Source organism: Callionymus lyra, chromosome 16 (assembly GCF_982586985.1).
Source record: "Callionymus lyra chromosome 16, fCalLyr1.hap1.1, whole genome shotgun sequence".
NCBI classification, from domain to species: Eukaryota; Metazoa; Chordata; class Actinopteri; order Syngnathiformes; family Callionymidae; genus Callionymus; species Callionymus lyra.
Window position 1 is genome coordinate 4546167 of NC_141833.1, and position 18477 is coordinate 4564643.

An 18477-nucleotide genomic window follows, 5' to 3' on the forward strand; every position below is an offset into this window, starting at 1 on the left:
CCGCCGTCAACCACTAGGTAGAGTCGCAAACACAAATGTCAGAAGCGTTAGGAGAACTAAAACTGCTCGTCATGAACAATGATTTCAATGTTGTGATTATTAAAATATAATAAAAAAATTAACAAGTATTTTACAAAATACTTGCCTATAGATCTATAGTTACTTTAATTATTGGAAAATAAACCTTCTACCCTGTAGAACTATTGAATTAGACTCAATTAAATCAGTTGATAGTTATTGTTTTTCTAATTAACTAAACACCGATCATGATCTGGTTTATATCTTTGTGGAGATTCCCATTGTCCTGCACTTATTTCGCCTTTATCCCTTTTAAAAGTGAAGTTGAATATTTAACAAGAAGAAATCCTACAAACTAGATTCTTGGATTTAAAAAGTCCAATATAATCATAGTGATTTAAAAGTGCTGGAATTAATTTAGTCTTTTAACTTTTCTAAACATTCAAGCTTGCCTAATTTTTTTTTTAATATGAATAAGTACCAATATTTTGTGAACGTTTTATTCAAAATGATTTTTACCTTTTTATTTTGTCTTATTTTTGTATTTATAGATTGTAAAATGTCTTCCAGAATTTTTTTTAATTAATATGAAATAAACGAAATATCTGTCACACATTTGGGGAACTTATTGGGGAATTGAAGTTTATACTTCAAAATATTTTATATCAGTTAAGAAATGCCACAACGATAAATCATAAACATTTGATATCAGTGTAAAGCAAAGTATAATCTGTTCCAAGTGTTATCTTTTAAACAGATGACATCATCATCAAGTCATATCATTAGTGATAAAATGTTGTCACATTAAGCTACGTATCAAGGGAACGCTAAATTCTTGCATGACGTTAGAAGTAAATGTAAGTAAGTAATTCGTTTTTATAGAGCGCTGTTCCAGACCAGGGTCACAAAGCGCTTAAACAATAATAATTAAAAAATAAATAAAATAAATACTTAAAAGGTCAAAACAAAACCGAAAAAAAAACAAGAGTCTCAGAATATCAAGGAAAAGCCTGCAAGAATAAAATTGTCTTGGGATGTTTCTTGAAGGAGTCAGTAGATCCATCAAACACAGAGGGAGAGGATGATCGTTCCAAAGCTTAGGAGCAACAGCCTGGAAGGATATCTCACCTCTGGTCCTGAAACATGTTCCACAATTCAACAAACCATTTAAGCTCATGGCACTCTGGGGCCCCCAATACATCCATCACATGGGACTCCACAGCCTCTTTCAGTGGGACATTTATCTTATCTTATATTACAATGTGTGATTGTGGTATTTGCATTCTTGACTTTTCCAGACTTGTACAATATCTGTAATCATGCAGTTTATGTAAATTGTATATAAAAAAAACTTCTCTTTTATTTTTCCTTTTCATTATCAATACTTTTTAAAACCTTATTTTCCCATGGCAGTATTAAAAAAATGAATTGATGTTTTTTGTGTTATACTTTGTTTTCTCTACAAAATGTATTTATTGTTTTAACTATTCTTAATTTTTAATTATTATGAAATTATAGTTTGCTATATTTATTTATTCACACATTTTTCTCATTTATTTAATCTGTATTCATTCCCTTTTTTTTTTAATAAATGCATATAATTGAGTTCAATGATAAATATCTGCAAGTTATTGTATGAATTTTTATTCATTATGCTTGTCATTGTTTTTTCTGTTGATTTTATTGTTATTCTTATTTCAGAGCCAAAATTTCCTCCAACTGTGCCTCCACCAGACTGATCATCATTAAACGTTAAATATGTTCGGGATCATTTCCGGACGTCTTTTGCTCCAATAGCTTCTGTTGGAAATAACTTATTAAAAGCTTTAACAAACACACAATCGCTGTCTTTAAAGACAAAAAAACCCAACTCTTAACATAATGGAATGGCACAGACATGCTGACATTTTGTTAAAGAGTAACTTTTTTAACAAGTTAAAAAAAGATATAGGGTTACAATTTTAAACCTGACATAGTAACAGATTGACTGACATAAACCAAAGTTGTGTTTTGGACACTCTACTTTTGAGGACAAAAAACAAGTATATAACATGTTTTTAGAGATACTGAGTAAAGAAGATAAAATGACGATAACAAACAGTATAATAAAGTGTAATGTAGATCGAACATCTCAGTATAAGTTGTTTTTATTTGTATTAAGGTTGATCAAACTTTTAAAGTTTCAAACTACGAATGGAAGCGCCACGGGGTGTTGCTATGGTGACCCGAGCAAGTAGGTTCATCCTGGAGAGTTACGCAGGCCACGCCCAGTCCACGTGACAATTCAATCAGCCAATCAGAGTTGCGCTTCAACTTCGGAAAAGACGAAGAGAGGGCGGAGGAGTCTGCAGCCGTCGTCTCTCTGCGAGGTTCCTGACTCTGGATCACGATGGTTTAACGCCTTTCTCCTGCAACTGCTTACGACGATCCTGGAGGGTTTTTAACTCAGGACACTTCTTGTCTGATCGAAGCGCGTCTTAAACTCTTCGTCGCGAGAGCTTCTTAAGCAGGAGCGATGGAAGTCACCTTTAATGTTCTGGTGGTTCTCATGCTGGTTCACGCATCCCGAGCGCTGCCCGTGCGCGTAGGTAAGAAGTGCATCCTTCATACTTTTAAAATAGTCATAACTTATAGAAGTCCACCTCTGAGTCACAAGTTTTGATCGTAAACTCGAGCGCGACAGGTAGGATTTAAAGGGCACTTTCAGTTTTGATGCGAGCCTCTAACTATACCTTTACCTTCCTGTCCAAACGTTATTATAACATCTTGTTTCAAAGAGAAATGTGATCTGTGTTATCGAGTTTTCACCGAGATGCTTTATGACACACGTTCTGAAAATTCATTTGACAATTGTAAATATAGTATATACTGTATTATTTTATATATATTTATTTTTTTCAAATCTAATAATATTCAAATATATTGATCAGTCCGATGTTGTCCGTTGATAGACAAGCTGCTTTAATAAACGTTACATTCAAAAACAAACACTATCTGCATAGCTATTTAAAAAGCAACAACTTTCCCCCCCAGGCCACCCTAACGGCTTGCATAGCAAATTCAAAATGAGTTTGTCTCGTTTGCAGTTGTGTGGGGCAACATATTGAAGGATATATGGCAACATTATTCGATTGTTAAAGTTTAACTCTCTGCAAATTCCATAATGCACTGCCACAGTTGAATATCTAATGACAAATATTTGAATTAAACAAATTAAAACCCCTACTAAAGTTGTGTAAACTGTTCTTTCTGTCAGTCATAATATAATAAAAATCAGTCTTTTTGGCAACTTGGATTGTATTTTTGTTTTGGCCACATGTACGACTTGAGTTTGACCCTAATGGCAGTAGAAGCTTGCGCCTAAACATTACTGGGTTATAGTTAGTTATTAGTCATGCCTTACTTCAAGTCATTATTCTGACTTTGACAGATGAGGAGCACTTTCTTCAGACTATCTTTGAACACAGAGACAGACAAAATCCAAAAAACTAAACAAAAGCAAATGAGCCGAATAGAAAAACATAATTACATTAAACTACTCCGACACTGAATTGTAACTTTTATTTTATTGTATTTAACTCATAATACATACATACAAAACATGTAGTTTTGTAGTATTTTCCCTCTCCGGGAGTAAATGTTTTAATTTAAGTTTTACCTATTATTGGTTTCGAAACTATGTAACCATGCATCATTTGAGACGTAATTCAAATTATTTACGAAAGGTTCATTTTTTCCCGTCATAAAAATCTACTTGATTTGATATTAGATGTTCTACAACTTGTTCATATGTTCAAGATTTATAAAAGTTTAAACGGTAATCATCACAATATACAAAGGTATGATAACATACAACTTGCTTACTTGGCAAATATGTCATTTATTTTGAAATTTCTTAATTTTAAATTAAAGTTAAAGAAAATTATAATAAATTTTAGCATCTATCATTTTTTTAGTTGATGTTAAATTTAAGCTTAACTGACTTTTTCTAGGTACCAATAAAGTACTAATGTTAATTTGTGGCTTCAGCCCTTATTAACTCCAACAAGGATTTAAGTGATGTCATCAATCTCTTTATAAAAACTATTAAATACTGGTTTTTCATAACCAGTATTTCCGTACATAAGTCATTGATCATGAACCTGGTAAAAACACATTAGAAAGTAAAGATTGATATTGACTATGACTTTAAAATGTATTGTGTAATTTATCGTAATAATAAACTAATTAAGATGATTTTCAATAAATGTTGATATTTTTTCTCACGTGACTCAATTCATGTGCAAACCTTTAACCCTCCAGATGCTGTCGTAGTTCAAGTCCAGCAGCGTGTGTCTGCTGGTACTAACAAGTTGACGGAGCAAGTCCTCCTCAATGGCGTTTACTTGAGTGCAACAAGTCAGGAAGCCAAGGACATTATCCAGAGAATATCAGCTGATTTCCAGCCCCTTCTGCTCCTGAGCTCCAACAACTCGTCTGCCCTGAGTATGAACAGCATCATTCATAAATCTCACTGCGTATCTGCTCATAGTTTAGATGTTTCATTTGTTCACTTCCAGAGAACCACACCGTCATGCGGTCCCGTGAATGCATACTCGAGGGAACGCGGCTGCACTGGGCTGACCGTGTCTTCGTGGATCGTCAGATCTACCTGACTCTGGGTCACAACGACGCCTGGGCCGCCTACGTGCCGCAAGCGGTTCCCCTTAAGACCTTTTGGGACGAGGCGACCACACACGCCGAGACGGAGGAGCTGCAGCAGAGATGCATCCGTCTGATGAGAGAATTAAGTCTCGCTCAAGAACACTCAGGTGCGTGTCAAGCAGTCTTTCAAATATTTGTGTAGCAGAAGTGTTTTTTTCTAAAAAAAAAAAAACTTCTTAGACTTGTGTTTGTCTTTATACTATAAACAAATAATACAAAAAGGAATATTGATCAATGACTACTACTGACTGGTGCTGCTGTGTTTGTCACTGTGTTGCCTTGGCCTTTGTTTTTAAATGTGTATGTGTTTTTAACTGTGTATTGTTTTATTGTTAAAGCACTTTGTGACCCTGGACTGTAAAAGGCCCTTTACAAATAAAACATACTTACTTACTTACTATTGATATTAAACAGAGTTCTATGAAGATTAGAATTAGTACATTTGTAGAAAAAAGATAGAATTTAAATAATTATTATAAGAAACATGTTTTCAAGGCTTCTTTTTGAAAAATATTGCTTAATAATCTAAAAAAAACAACAATAGCTAAACACACTTTCAGAAATCAATTAGAAATTGTACATGCTCAGGACGAGGTCATGCTAGCAAGATAAAAAATCTTGAATCAAATGTCAAACCACTGAGTTAAAAGTTTGTTGTCTAAAGCCACATTTTAAACATGGCAGAAAACATGCTTTTGGGCGGGTGTAGCCAGGTTGGGATTTCTGCCTTATTTTGCTGGTTTTGGATTGATCGTGAAAAGAAACTGGAAGCCAGTAAAGAGTTTTAAGGATCGGAGAAATGTGAGTTCTTCTACTAGAGCGGGTCAGAATTCTCGCTGCAGAGTTTTGTATCAACTGCAGGCGAGACAGCTCCTTCTTGCTTGGACACGAAAATAAACTGTTACAATTGTCCAGACGAGAAGAAACAAACGCATGGATTACAAGCTCCAGATCATGTTGTGACATAATTTTCCTAAATTTAGAGATTTTTCATAGTTGAAGGAAACAGTTTCTTGTCAGTTTTCTGCAGTGTTGAACTAGATACATGTCTTTATCAAATAAATATTAGAAGGTGGAGCTGCTATGCTACTAGTAATGGTGTTAATGTGGTTTAAGTTCAAATGCACTTTTAATTTTCAAACTTAATCTGTATTTTTTTGATGTAATTAAAACAATGCGTTTGTCTTTAACAAATTTGAAAATAATCATAAACTACTTTTCCGTAAAAACGGTTTGGAGACAATGGACTCTTTATAGTCAACTAATTATTTGATTTTGTTGGAGGAAAACTGAGTCTGGAGAAAACGCATGCTCTGGAAAAAGGGCCAGTCTAAATATATTAGTTTTGGATTTATTTTTTTAAATACTCTTTTGATATTTTGACCAGGAATTAGATCAAATATACCAGGACTACCCAATATCCAATAAGATTCAGTTGGATTTGAACCTGTGACCTTCTGCTACACGGCCTGCCACTTTATTACTGTTTCTTAGTCATTTAAACATGACAAGGCTATACAAAGTATTGTTTATATTTATTTATAACAGACCAACTGTATTCTTATTTTGTCACTCAAGAAGCTTCTTGTTTAGTTAAACTGTCACCTCGACTTGGCAGGAAACTGCACAAAATCAATCCACTTGAATGTCTATTTGTTTGATAAAAATGGTCTGTATTTGGCAGTTGATTCAGAGGCATCTCATGTTGAGTCATGTGCGAGACAATTCAGACTTCTCTTCTGAACAACAACAGTCTGTTCTTATGTCTTTTAATTTGCGTGTTTCAGAGAATAACTTGCCCCAGTTAGTGATCCCGGTCATGGCTCTTCTGGCTTTCCTCGGGCTCGTGGCGATAAGTCTTCTGCTCTCCAAAACACATGGTGGGTAAAGAGTGAATTCACTTTCTAGCTTCTTTAGAATGAAAATGTGGTTCAACTGTTTTAGCCTCACATGACGTGAAAGTCTCATACCACTGGAGAAATGTAAAGAATGATCATGTGCTTTGTATTTCCCTCTCTTAGGTGTGAGGCACCCAGGAGGTATGACAACAACTTTTCTTCTTTTAAAACATGATTGTTGTTAGTGTAAACATTAACTGAGTGAGACACTTTAACCACGAGAACTTTATTGTCACTTAAATGTTTTATATGTTATAGTTGGGTTGAAACATTTACAGTAAAGTGTCAAATCGAGTTTTGATTGAACAAATCAAAGTTGTATTTTAAGGTTAATTCATCTGAATACCAAATTAATTTAGAAAAAAATCCCAAATATCATCAAAAAAAGTACACTTTCAAAGACATGTGTGACGTAACCAATCACGTGACCAGTCCAGTCAGAGAAAACATGGCGTGTTGACCGAAGACGCTTTTTTTTTAAAGAACCATACTTGAGAACCTTTTGACCGCTAGATTAGACAGTAAACAAGGTTTCGCAAGATGAGAACATTTTTTTATGGAAAAACAACTGAAAGAAATGAATTAAGATGATTTGGCCCAAAGAAAGAGCTGAGCCATAAGGCAAAGAAAGCTCCTACGTTCCTACAATTTTTCTTCAAACTTCAGGCTGGAGTATACGCAGTCGGATTCAAACCATCAAACCCTCTGATGGCTGTTTAATGCGAATATATAGTAGAATAGTAAATAACATTCTTTATTTTATTTTATTTACTCTTTTTTTTTTTTAATCCTGTCAATATCAGAGAAATGCATGTAATGTGTTAAGGGTTATAAATCAAAACATGGAAAAAAAAAGTTTTCTTGTATTACTTTTCCAGAATATCTGGGCCTTGAATCCTCATATCAATAACCTGCATTTGTTAGAATAAACTATAATCTCTTAACCTTGTTTAACTAGTTAACCCTGATTTAATTTTTATGTTTAACTTGTTCAATTTTATTTGAAAGACGCATGTTTAATTTTTGTACTTGGGACTAAAAGTAAGATTAAGTTATGTTAAAAAAAGGTTTGACTTGCTAAGATTTATTATTTTGCGGTGTAGCATTAGCGTTGTAAAGTAAAATGTCTACTAATGTTTTGTCGAGGGGAGCATGTCTTTTGTCACGGAAAAGGTAGAGATGCTTTAGTTTTGGAGAGGACAACTACATTTCCCAAGGGCCCTCATTTTATACCTGGACAGTTGTCAGGGGCCACCAAGCCATACTAACAAAATTACAAAGAAAACGAAACTTTTTAACAAAATGATCCAACTTAGCTGAAGTTGGTATTTATTTTTAAATATACTCATTGGTAAGACGACTATCCTAAACGTTTTAATAAAATGGCACTTAGTTTCAATTTAGCTTTCAAAGTAAAAAAAACAAAAAACAAGCTGTCACGAATAAAAATAAATCAGTGTTGTAGTTTTACTCTGACCACATGTCAGCCAAATGAATGCAGTCAAACGGCTGCACATGGCCCCCGGGTCTAGGTTTGTTTTTAGAGCATCTGTGTCAACTTTAATAAAACAAGGAGCTAAAAAACTTTTTGGTAAGAGGTTACGGTCCAGATAAAACATTAATTTGTATGATTGTTGTGTAGTCTTTCTATTCTTGGATTTTCTTTTAATTCACATGAATTTTACTGTTATTGTTAAGTCTCTGTCACTTATCTTATCTTTAACTCTTCTCTATAGGTCACAGTTTTAAATTGTGTTCTAGAGAATTATTTGCGCTAGTCAGTTCAAACTAGTGGCACCTGGTGATTATTTCATCTTCTGGACTGTTGTGTGTGGTGTGTGCGTGTGTTGCGTAACCGTGGTGTTTAGGATGAATGTGTGGGAACGGCTCAGGTGGTGGGAAGTTTTTCCTCTTCAAACATTTTCTTGTTGCAGGTTTAGTGTGATTATAAAACAAGAGGGTTCAAATAAGTCTCTGGAGTGATTTCATAATATCATCACACCTTCAAAGTGTCAGGTCAAAGTGCAGGAAGGCAAATGTGTGGTGGAATAAAAAATGTAACGATGTGGTTTGACGGTGTGAACTTTTATTGCAGGAGTGATCGGCTCGGTCATACATTACCCAAAAGACATCACAGAAATGCAGCAAGAGACGAAAGGCGGTTACAGAACCCTCTGAACCAAATCTCCTCCTTACTCTTCCTTTTGATGCACTTTACCATGGATGTTTCAACACAGAGTTAGCTTTTCTATTTAGCTTTTAAAACCACGAAAATGCATTATTTATACACATCATTTCACTGGCGTTTATGACCTTACTTTGCTTCTTGTTGCTTTTGATTGAACACTTGGCAGCTTTGCATGCTTCACTGAGCTGAAATCAGGAGCTGATGGATAATAAAGTTTTATTTCCTAAACACGGTCAGGCTGCTGGATGAAGCGAACGTCATGTGTTTGTTATTGTTTCACCACTTATCACTGTGATTCTGCAACACTGGATTGTTTAAACGTTATCAAATGTTTGGCTTTTATAATCTTCAATGTACTGTAAACCTCAAGAAAGTCTTTCGCTGGTTTGTTATTTAAATAAAGATTGCTTTTTAATTAAAATTCAGTGATTGTGGTTTATAGTTGAACTCCAAATCTGTATAAATAAAATATGATAAAAACGTTTTCTTTAACTTAATGTATAAGACAATCAAGACGTTCTCTCCCACCATCTCTTAATATGAACCATTAACAGCCCTAGAAAGCATAAAACAAATTGAATATATGATATTGAATACATATTTTTTCAATTGTGATGTCAAGTGAAGGGCATTTCAAATCCAATAATGTACTTGCTAGCTTAGCTAGTAGATAGCAATGCTAGCTTTTGGGAGCTAAAGAGCATCACAGGTGAAACTTGCCATCAAGAATGAGTTTATAGGCAACATAGTTTGAATATTAGATAATTCTTTAAATTTACAATTAAAATAAACCTATGATTGCAAATACCAAATGAAGAATATTTTATGACAAAAATCGTTGAATCCTTTTAAATGTAAAACAGGCAAAATGATAGCGTCTTGTTTCTTTCAGTTACAAAAGAATAATGATAATAAGTTGCTCTTTGACAAATGAGGTCAGAATAAAAAGGATGATATAAATGAGGATTTATGCATAAGGTAAGATGTATTTAGAACATTTGTCGTTACATTACGGGAATGACTTGTAAATGTTTTTGTAACATTATTGTTTTGTAGAGTTTCTCTGGCCAGGTTACCTTTAAAATATTCCTGCATGTAAGTAAGTAATGATTTCACAACACTTGCATAGTTGGGAACTAGTGTTTGCAATATAAGGTGGACTTGTCTTATTAAATGAGTGGTCAATAAACCAACTGTGTGAGCAATAAACATGTAAAGGATCGCTACAGCTTGATGTAAGTTCATTTACATTTTTTAAAGAGTTTTAACTGCCATTTGAGTTTAAACGTATTACCAACTCGACTTTAAACTAAATTTGAAATAAAAGATAATAAAACCCATTTTGAAAATCACCACTTTCCAGAGCCAGATTAACAACAATAGTATATTCTATATATATATATATATATATCTCAAAACCCAACCCTAACGTCCCCGTCCCAAGAGGTGTAAACAGGTAAAGCTGGCCAATAGGGCAATGGTAAAACTCATGGGCCAATCACCCGTGAAGTGGATTCAACTGATTACAGAAACATTGATGAAGAAAAAGAAACCCCACAACATAGGAGATGAAGACTCTTCGGGCATGAAAGCTAAAGAGAAAATGAAGACGCACACTGAAAACCATATGGAGAAGGTGCGTCGGAATCTTCTATCCCCTAGGCAACCTACCAACATCGCAACCTGGAACATCAGGACCATGTTCACAGCAGGGAAGACGACAGTCATTGCAGAGGAGATGAGAAGATACAGTAAGTAAGTAAGTAAGTAAGTAATATTTATTTATATAGCGCTTTTCGAGACCAGGGTCACAAAGCGCTTAAACAATCAAAACAATACTCAAAAAAGTACATACTTTAAAGATCAAGATAATACTGAGAACAACACAGGAGTTCGAGAAATTCAAGGAAAAGCCTGAACAAATAGAAACGTCTTAAGATGTTTCTTAAAGGAGTCAGTAGACTCCATCAAGCGCAAAGAGAGAGGAAGATCGTTCCAAAGCTTAGGAGCAACAGCCTGAAAAGATTCCTCTCCTCTGGTCCTGAGCCGTGTGCGTGGAACCATAAGTAGATTTTGATCCACAGACCTCAGAGCCCGAGCTGGGGTGTAAGGCTGGATCAGATCAGTGATTTAAGGAGGAGCCTGACCATGAATAGATCTGAAAGTAAGAACCAGAATTTTAAAGTTGATCCTGAAAGAAACTGGAAGCCAGTGAAGAGTTTTAAGGACCGGAGAGATGTGAGTTCTTCTACTTGAGTGGGTCAGAATTCTCGCTGCAGAGTTCTGAATCAACTGCAGACGAGACAGCTCCTTCTTGTTAAGACATGAAAACAAACTGTTGCAATAGTCCAGACGAGAAGAAACAAACGCATGGATTACAAGCTCCAGATCATGTTCCGACAACATTTTCCTAAGTTTAGAGATTTTTCTCAGTTGAAGGAAACAGTTTCTGGTCAGTTTTCTGCAATGTCGAACAAGAGACATGTCTTTATCAAATACAACACCCAGGTTTCTCAGGCTCAGTTTGACAGACTGACCTAAGTCACCCAAGTACTGACTCAACCCTGGAATCTTATCATCAGGAGCAATCACCAGTGTTTCAGTTTTATCCACATTTAGCTGTAGAGTGTTTTCACTCAGCCATTGTTTGATTTCTAGCAAACAATTGACTAAGCTGTTCAGCCTCTGGGGCTCAGTTGGATCAAAAGAGCAGTAGAGCTGGATGTCATCAGCAAAAATGTGATAAGAAACATCTGGAAATCTCTGAATGATTTTACCGAGGGGAATCAAGTACAGCAAAAACAATAAAGGACCCAGAACAGAACCTTGAGGGACTCCACACAACAGATCTGCCGATTCAGACCTCATTTGATTGGCAGATACACTAAAACTGCGCCCAGAAAGGTAAGATGAGAACCATTCTAACACAGACCCAGACAGTCCCACTTCATCCCTCAGTCTTCTCAGCAGGATCTGGTGATCAACTGTGTCAAAGGCTGAGGACAGATCCAAGAGAACCAGAACAGTGAATTTACCCGAGTCAGCCGACATCATGTCACTGTACACTTTCAATAAAGCTGTCTCCGTAGAGTGATGTTTACGGAAGCCAGACTGAAACTTCTCATAGATGTCGCTCTGATCCAGGAACAAAGACAGCTGCTCAGACACCACCTTCTCCAAGATCTTGGACAAGAAAGGGAGCTTAGAAATAGGCCTGAAATTACTGAGGTCAGTTGGGTCTAAGCCTGTTTTTTTGAGCAGAGGCTCCACAATGGCATGTTTAAATGCATTGGGAAAAACCCCTGTGGAAAGGGAGAGGTTCACCATATTGGTAACCCAGGGGCCAATTAAATCAAATACTTTGATAAAAAGCCTACACGGAAGGACGTCATCTGAGCAAGAGGAGGGTTTCATCTTGTTCACTACTGCCGAAATATCACCCAAAGATACAGCAGAGGAGGAGAGGGGCTCAGAGACAGTAGGGGTTTCAAACAAAGGGGGAGAGATTTTCTCTTTGATCAATTTAATTTTGTCAATGAAAAATCTCAACAATGCATTGCTGTCAGCTTCACAGAAGACAGGCGTGATTTGAGGAGCAGGAGACACGAGAGAATTAATCGTGTCAAACAAAACTTTGGGGTTTTTCTTATTTGCTGCTACCAGTTTTCTGATGTAATCAGATCTAGCAGTTTCTACCATCTCATTGTAAGAAGTCATCAGATCCCTGAGGTGAAGTCTATGCACCTCAAGTTTAGTGGACTTCCAGAGACGCTCAGTCTTTCGACAAAGTCTCTTCAGACTCAGGAGATCTTCATTTGTCCAAGGGCACCGTTTTTTTTTTAATTTTCAAGTTCGATTTAACAGGTGCCACTTGATCCAGTATTTCAACACAATGATCAGTGAAACAGTGAATCAAACTGTCCACGTCTGGGCAGTCATCAAAGGAAAGACGGTCAAACATAGCAGAAAAACTGTCTGCAGTATCGGCTGAGATGACACGCCTCTGAGACCTAACTTTCAAAGGCTTAGGTTCAGGGATGAAGTCCAGGTTAAACAATACAAGAGAATGATCACTCAGATGGACATCATGTACAGATACATTAGAAATGTCCAGGCCAAGAGTAAAAACTAAGTCTAAAATGTGGCCTTTTTGATGTGTGGGTTCAGAAACAAGATGTGACGTCATCAACATGAAGATTAAAGTCTCCAAGAATAAGGACAGATTCCATTTGAATAATGGAACATAAGAAGTCACTAAAGTCTTTCAAGAACATCGCCGCAGGACCAGGCGGACGGTAGATTGACACACAATAGAAAGGTCTTGTAGAACCAACCAAGATCATCTCAGATTCAAAAGAAGTGAATTCCTGTGTCTGAATCACTTTGCAAGAACAACTCTCCCTACAGGGTTTCAATATGTGAAAAAGAAGGGACTGACGTGGAAACAGCTGGAGAGGATGGCACAAGACAGACAGGGGTGGAAACTATTCATCAATGGCCTATTTTCCGAAAGGAATACAAAGGCCTAAGTAAGTAAGTATATATATATAAATATTATAATAAAAAAAAGAAAACAATAATAAATGTTTCTAAATATTTAGAAATGTGAAACTGACATAAAATATTTTTGATCATGTGTTCACATTTTTTAAGCCATTTTACCACCATTTAAGGCCTTATTTCAGATTCTTGAAAGCCTTGTAAGACTTTTCAAGGATCCTCTGGCCCATCATATAACAGTGGTCGGCAACCCTCAGTCCTGGTACCAGTACCAGTTCGTAAAGCATTTGTTACCGGGCCCTAGAAAAAGGAAAAATAATTTATATACTTTCTGTTCTATGACTATTTCTGTCTTTAACATTAGCCTGTGACTCATTCAGTCAAATTGACTAAATAAATAAGGCTTTAAACTAGTGAAAACGAGTGAAACACAATCTCTATTTGATTATTTGTTTTCTTACTATTTTATCTAAAGGCATTTTAGCGATCTGTGGTGCAAAAAAAGTAAGGTATCCCAGCTGTATAAACCTTTTTATTCTGCATAAAACCTGTTCAAAACACTATTCCTGTTCCACCGAGCCTTTAGAGGGCGCTAATATTCTTAACAAACAGGATTTTCCACCAATCAAAATGATGTATGCCTGCGCTTCCATGGCGACAACGGTTGAGGCTCGAATGGACCAATCACAAGAGAGCGTTCTCCCATTTAAACCATACGCACCAAATTCAAACAGATCTGCGTGAATCCATTTCGAAAACACACCGTGCCTGTGACCTGGTGAGCGATTCTTCTGTCAATCTTCATACATTTCTGTGTTATCTTCCTTTATTGTCGCATGTTTGAATCGCTATTAGATCGAGATGAACATATAGCCTTTGTATAATCTACTTTTAACAGCCTTGACGTGTATGTTTACTTGCATTACGTACCTATTTAACATGTACGTTTTTGGCTGTTTTATCTTTGCGTTTCAAACTTGAAATGTTGGGGTTTTTTTGTGCCTGAACGCCATGATAAAATAAACCTCTTGAAATGATTCATACTGCTACTTCAGCTAGCTAGCATGTTACCTGCTAGCTTGTAATGCTAGTTTAGCGAAGACTTCTAGCTTAAAGGCTAACTGTGTATCTCTTTATTTACTAATCTAGTTAATGTTTTCTCCTCCTCATCGCAGTGATAAACGGTTGACTCTGTGCTGACGTTATACTAGCAGACATGTCCCACTTTGGGTTTGAGAACGACATGCGCAGCATCTTGAAGCTGGATCTGCCCATGACGAACGCCCCGTTGGCCAGATGGCAGAGGAACTCCAGCTCTTCCCACAGTAGTGGCCTGTCGCCTGGAAAACCAGGGAACGCTTCCATGGGTTCCTCGAAGACTCCAAGCAAAACTCCTGGTAGTGGGTTTGGTTTCTTCACTCATCCACAACAGTCACAGTGTCATGTGTCAACTTTCTTCTTTTTTTTTTTTTTTTAGGAAAGACGAAAAAGCCCACTCCCTCTAAAATTGGAGCCGATCGCTTCATTCCAGTTCGTAACACTCAACAGATGGAGGTGGCCAGTTTCCTGCTGACCAAACAGAATGATAATGTTGATCCTAGCATTGAGAGTGCAGTAAGTGTTGTTTTAAAAACACCAACATTTCCAATAACAAAACCTGGAACGTTTATCTAATCGTACGATTGCAGGACAAGCGTAAAGCCATGTCTGTGATGCTCAACGGCTACAACATTGATGATGCCAAGATCCTCCATTTTGGCAGTAGGCCTCTCAACGCCTCGGAAGGTAAGCTAGCTGGTATAGGAAGCTTGAATTGGCATCATATGCTGTTCCATTTATATCTCAACAGGTTATCAGAACAACTTGAAAGTTCTCTACCAGCAATCTACAACTCCAGCCTCTTTCAAAAAGACGAGGTACATTTCTCCCACGCCCGACAGAATCTTGGACGCTCCCGATCTTCGCAATGATTTCTGTAAGTGACGATCTAACAACCGCTTAACTTGAAAGATCTCCTTTTTAAAAACTCCATTTGTCTTTAGATTTGACGTTGCTGGACTGGAGCAGTCAGAATATTCTAGCGGTGGCTCTTAACAACAGTGTATATCTGTGGGATGCCGCTCAAGGAGACATCACCCTCCTGATGCAGATGGAGGAGGAAGCTGACTTTGTTTGCTCCGTCTCCTGGACTAAGGAGGGAAACTATTTGGCAGTTGGAACCAGTGACTCCAAAGTACAGGTAGGTCGTCTGACGGTTTCTACTGTAAATTCTATTGATGCCATGATCACCAATGTATAAGAAAATGGGACATTTAGCTGGATGATGATTGAGCTGGTTTAGTTTTATTTTTCAACACTATAGACCAAACATGCACACCTTGAGTATTTGGTAGCAAGAGGTACAAACAAGGCTTAAGATTAATTTCTGGAATTGAGCATATTGGCATTTTCAAAAGTATTTTGTGACACTGACTCCTGTTACATTTAAAGGTATGCCTTTTTTTTTTCATGATACAGTAATGATATTTTCCAGCACTGTCACTTTAAGGAAAAATTTTTTATCATACTTATTTTATGATTCATTAAGGTGTGTAAAACAATATTTACGGTGTATTTTGCTGCAATTGAAAGTAGTTTTGACTTCGTCAGGTCGTGCGGTCTGTAAATTCTGAAACGCCAGAGTCGAGTACTCAACAATACTACGAATATCTTTGTTCTTACAGTATGAAAATGTAACTTGTCTTCATGTTAATCGTACAACCAGATACACGGTTGTTGTTTTTACCTGGGCGTGAGGTTTATTTTAATTAATAATAAAAATCCAGGTTTGGAGCAAGTTACCATTTTAAACGGAACACTAGTCGATAGTAAAGTGTTCCGTGCATAATTTCTAGTGATTAAAACTAGTTTAAATCTTGAGCTAACGTTGTACTTCTCTAGCTATGGGATGTTGAGAAACGAAAGAGGCTACGCACCCTGTCCAGCCACACGACAAGAGTTGGCAGTCTGAGCTGGAATGACCACCTTCTGTCCAGGTATTAAGAAGAATGGAGTTTTGAAAAGGACTAATATTCTTCATCAGATTTGTTATTTAATTATCTTTTTTATTTAAGTGGCTCCAAATCCGGACAAATTCACCATCACGATGTCCGTGTGGCGAACCATCACCTCCAAACCTTGGATGTCCACACGCAGGAAGTGTGCGGCCTGAAGTGGTCACCGGACGGCCGATACCTGGCCAGCGGTAGCAACGACAACCTGGTGTGCGTTTGGCCCCGAGTGAACGAGGGCGGCGTGGCCAGCGACGGCCAGCCTGTTCGTTGCTGGAACGAGCATCAGGGGGCGATCAAGGTGAGAACGGCCTCTCGGTTTTGAATAACACTCAAGTCGATGGGTAATTTGATCTTAATCTTGTTTTTTGTTCTAGGCTCTGGCCTGGTGTCCTTGGCAGTCGCACATTCTGGCGTCTGGAGGTGGCACGAGTGACCGTCGCATTCGGATCTGGAACGTGAACAGCGGCTCCTGCATCAATTCTCTGGACACTCAGTCGCAGGTAAGCATGTCAAAAATCTTTATGGCGTGAGAGTTTCCTTTTTATTAATGGCTTTCTTTGCAGATCTCTTCCCTGGTTTTTGCACCAAACTACAAGGAGCTGGTTTCAGCTCACGGCTACACGTGCAACAGCGTTTCCATCTGGAAGTACCCGTCTCTTACCAAAGTGTCCGAGCTAAACGGTAAGATGCTCTGGTCTCCTTGATTTGATTTTTTTTTTTTTTGACTCATTCGCTGCCCCATGTTCACCAGGACACGGAGACCGAGTTCTCAGCATGGCCATGAATCCAGACTGCTCGACGGTGGCTACGCTGGCTGCAGATGAGACCATCCGTCTGTGGAAGAGCTTCGAGGTGGACGCGGTGAAGAAGAAGGCCGGCGAGAGAATGGCTAAGCCGACCAGCAGTGTGATGCTCAACTCACTCCGATAACTTTTTGTTTTATTTTTACCGCAATCTGCAAGGATTTTTGACTTTATCAATAAAAGGTTTCAGCCACTTTTTCTCCTACTTCCAGTCACCATGTAACTTTTTGAAAATGTATTTATGATCTTGTGTAATTGAATCTATGATGAGGGAGTGTATGTCTTGGAAGTTTTTAAATAAAATCTTTCACATGCAAAATGTCCATTTCTTTGGTTACTCAGATCAGTGAGAAATGGTGACGTGATGAGGCCTCATGATGCAGCATCAGTTGTTGGAGCTGAATCATGATTCGGTTTTGTCATTTTGAAAGGCCACTAGATGGCGCTCTTTAAAATGATGCCAGGTTTAGTGGAGTTTGTAGATCAGTGACATCTTATTCAGACTTCCAAATGACACCAAATCGTGCTTCAGCTACAACTGCATCATGAGGCATCATTACCCATCACTATTGCGAAATGTTCCCTTACACTTGGCTTTAGTTCATCAACCCACATGTGACTCCTACATACAATTGCCGTGGCTGCTGCAGGACAAATGAACAAATTTGTATTTTTACTTTTAAATGTTTCCGAACAAGCAAGATTTAAGATTCAAAGATGCCTATACTGCATTTAGGGTCATTTGTTTAAAAAGTAATTTTTGATTCAACTTGACTTTTTTTTTATTTTTAACCCTTGTCATCTATTTACCCAATCCCTCCCTGACTGCACCCTCTTCTTTGTCTCCTTTGACCTATATATCTTTTTTCCATCAACAAATACTTTGTAAATTTCGATTCTGTGAATCAATGTTTAAGACTTTGAATTGTCTAAATATGATCCACAGAACATTGGATTTTGTATCTCAAACATACAGCTATGTTCAGAATAAGAGAAGTCCAACATGACTAACCAGATAAATCACTGTTTTTGGTATAAAACAAAATAATAAATGGAAAATAATGAAAACTCATGAAAGATGGGTCGTGCCAAACATTGTTCAGAAGAAATGCGTGCTTTGATTAAAAAGTTGATTGGAGAGGGGAAAACGTATAAAAATTGCAGGAAATTATCGGCTGCTCAGCTAAAATGATCTCCAATGCTTGGAGAGAGAGACATGGAAGAAAACGTAAGACTACCATTCGAATGGACCGAAGGAGAGTCAGAATGGCAAAGACTAAGCCAAGGGTCTGCTCCAGGGAGATCAGAGACGG

At 37.3% G+C, this 18477-nt stretch overlaps 2 protein-coding genes across 3 annotated transcripts; both read left to right on the top strand.

Annotated features, from left to right (window-relative positions):
• The first annotated feature begins 2361 nt into the window (after positions 1-2361).
• Positions 2362-9246, top strand: LOC148063317 (uncharacterized). Its single transcript, XM_087811110.1, has 6 exons — positions 2362-2606; positions 4321-4503; positions 4578-4829; positions 6510-6602; positions 6744-6761; positions 8716-9246. Exons 1-6 carry the CDS (start codon positions 2534-2536, stop codon positions 8796-8798), a joined length of 702 nt encoding a protein of 233 aa, XP_087667236.1. The 5' UTR covers positions 2362-2533; the 3' UTR covers positions 8799-9246.
• A 3862-nt stretch (positions 9247-13108) lies between these two features.
• On the top strand, positions 13109-17452 carry cdc20 (cell division cycle 20 homolog). Of its 2 annotated transcripts, none has more exons than XM_087810748.1 (11): positions 13109-14086; positions 14484-14708; positions 14786-14922; positions 14997-15093; positions 15158-15283; positions 15351-15547; positions 16249-16343; positions 16422-16659; positions 16736-16861; positions 16925-17042; positions 17113-17452. In XM_087810748.1, the coding sequence occupies exons 2-11, from the start codon at positions 14525-14527 to the stop codon at positions 17289-17291; spliced, it is 1497 nt and encodes a 498-aa protein (XP_087666874.1). In that variant the 5' UTR covers positions 13109-14086; positions 14484-14524; the 3' UTR covers positions 17292-17452. The 2 variants fall into 2 exon arrangements, with proteins under 2 accessions (XP_087666874.1, XP_087666875.1); XM_087810749.1 differs by having other exon boundaries at positions 14484-14705.
• The last annotated feature ends 1025 nt before the right edge of the window (positions 17453-18477 follow it).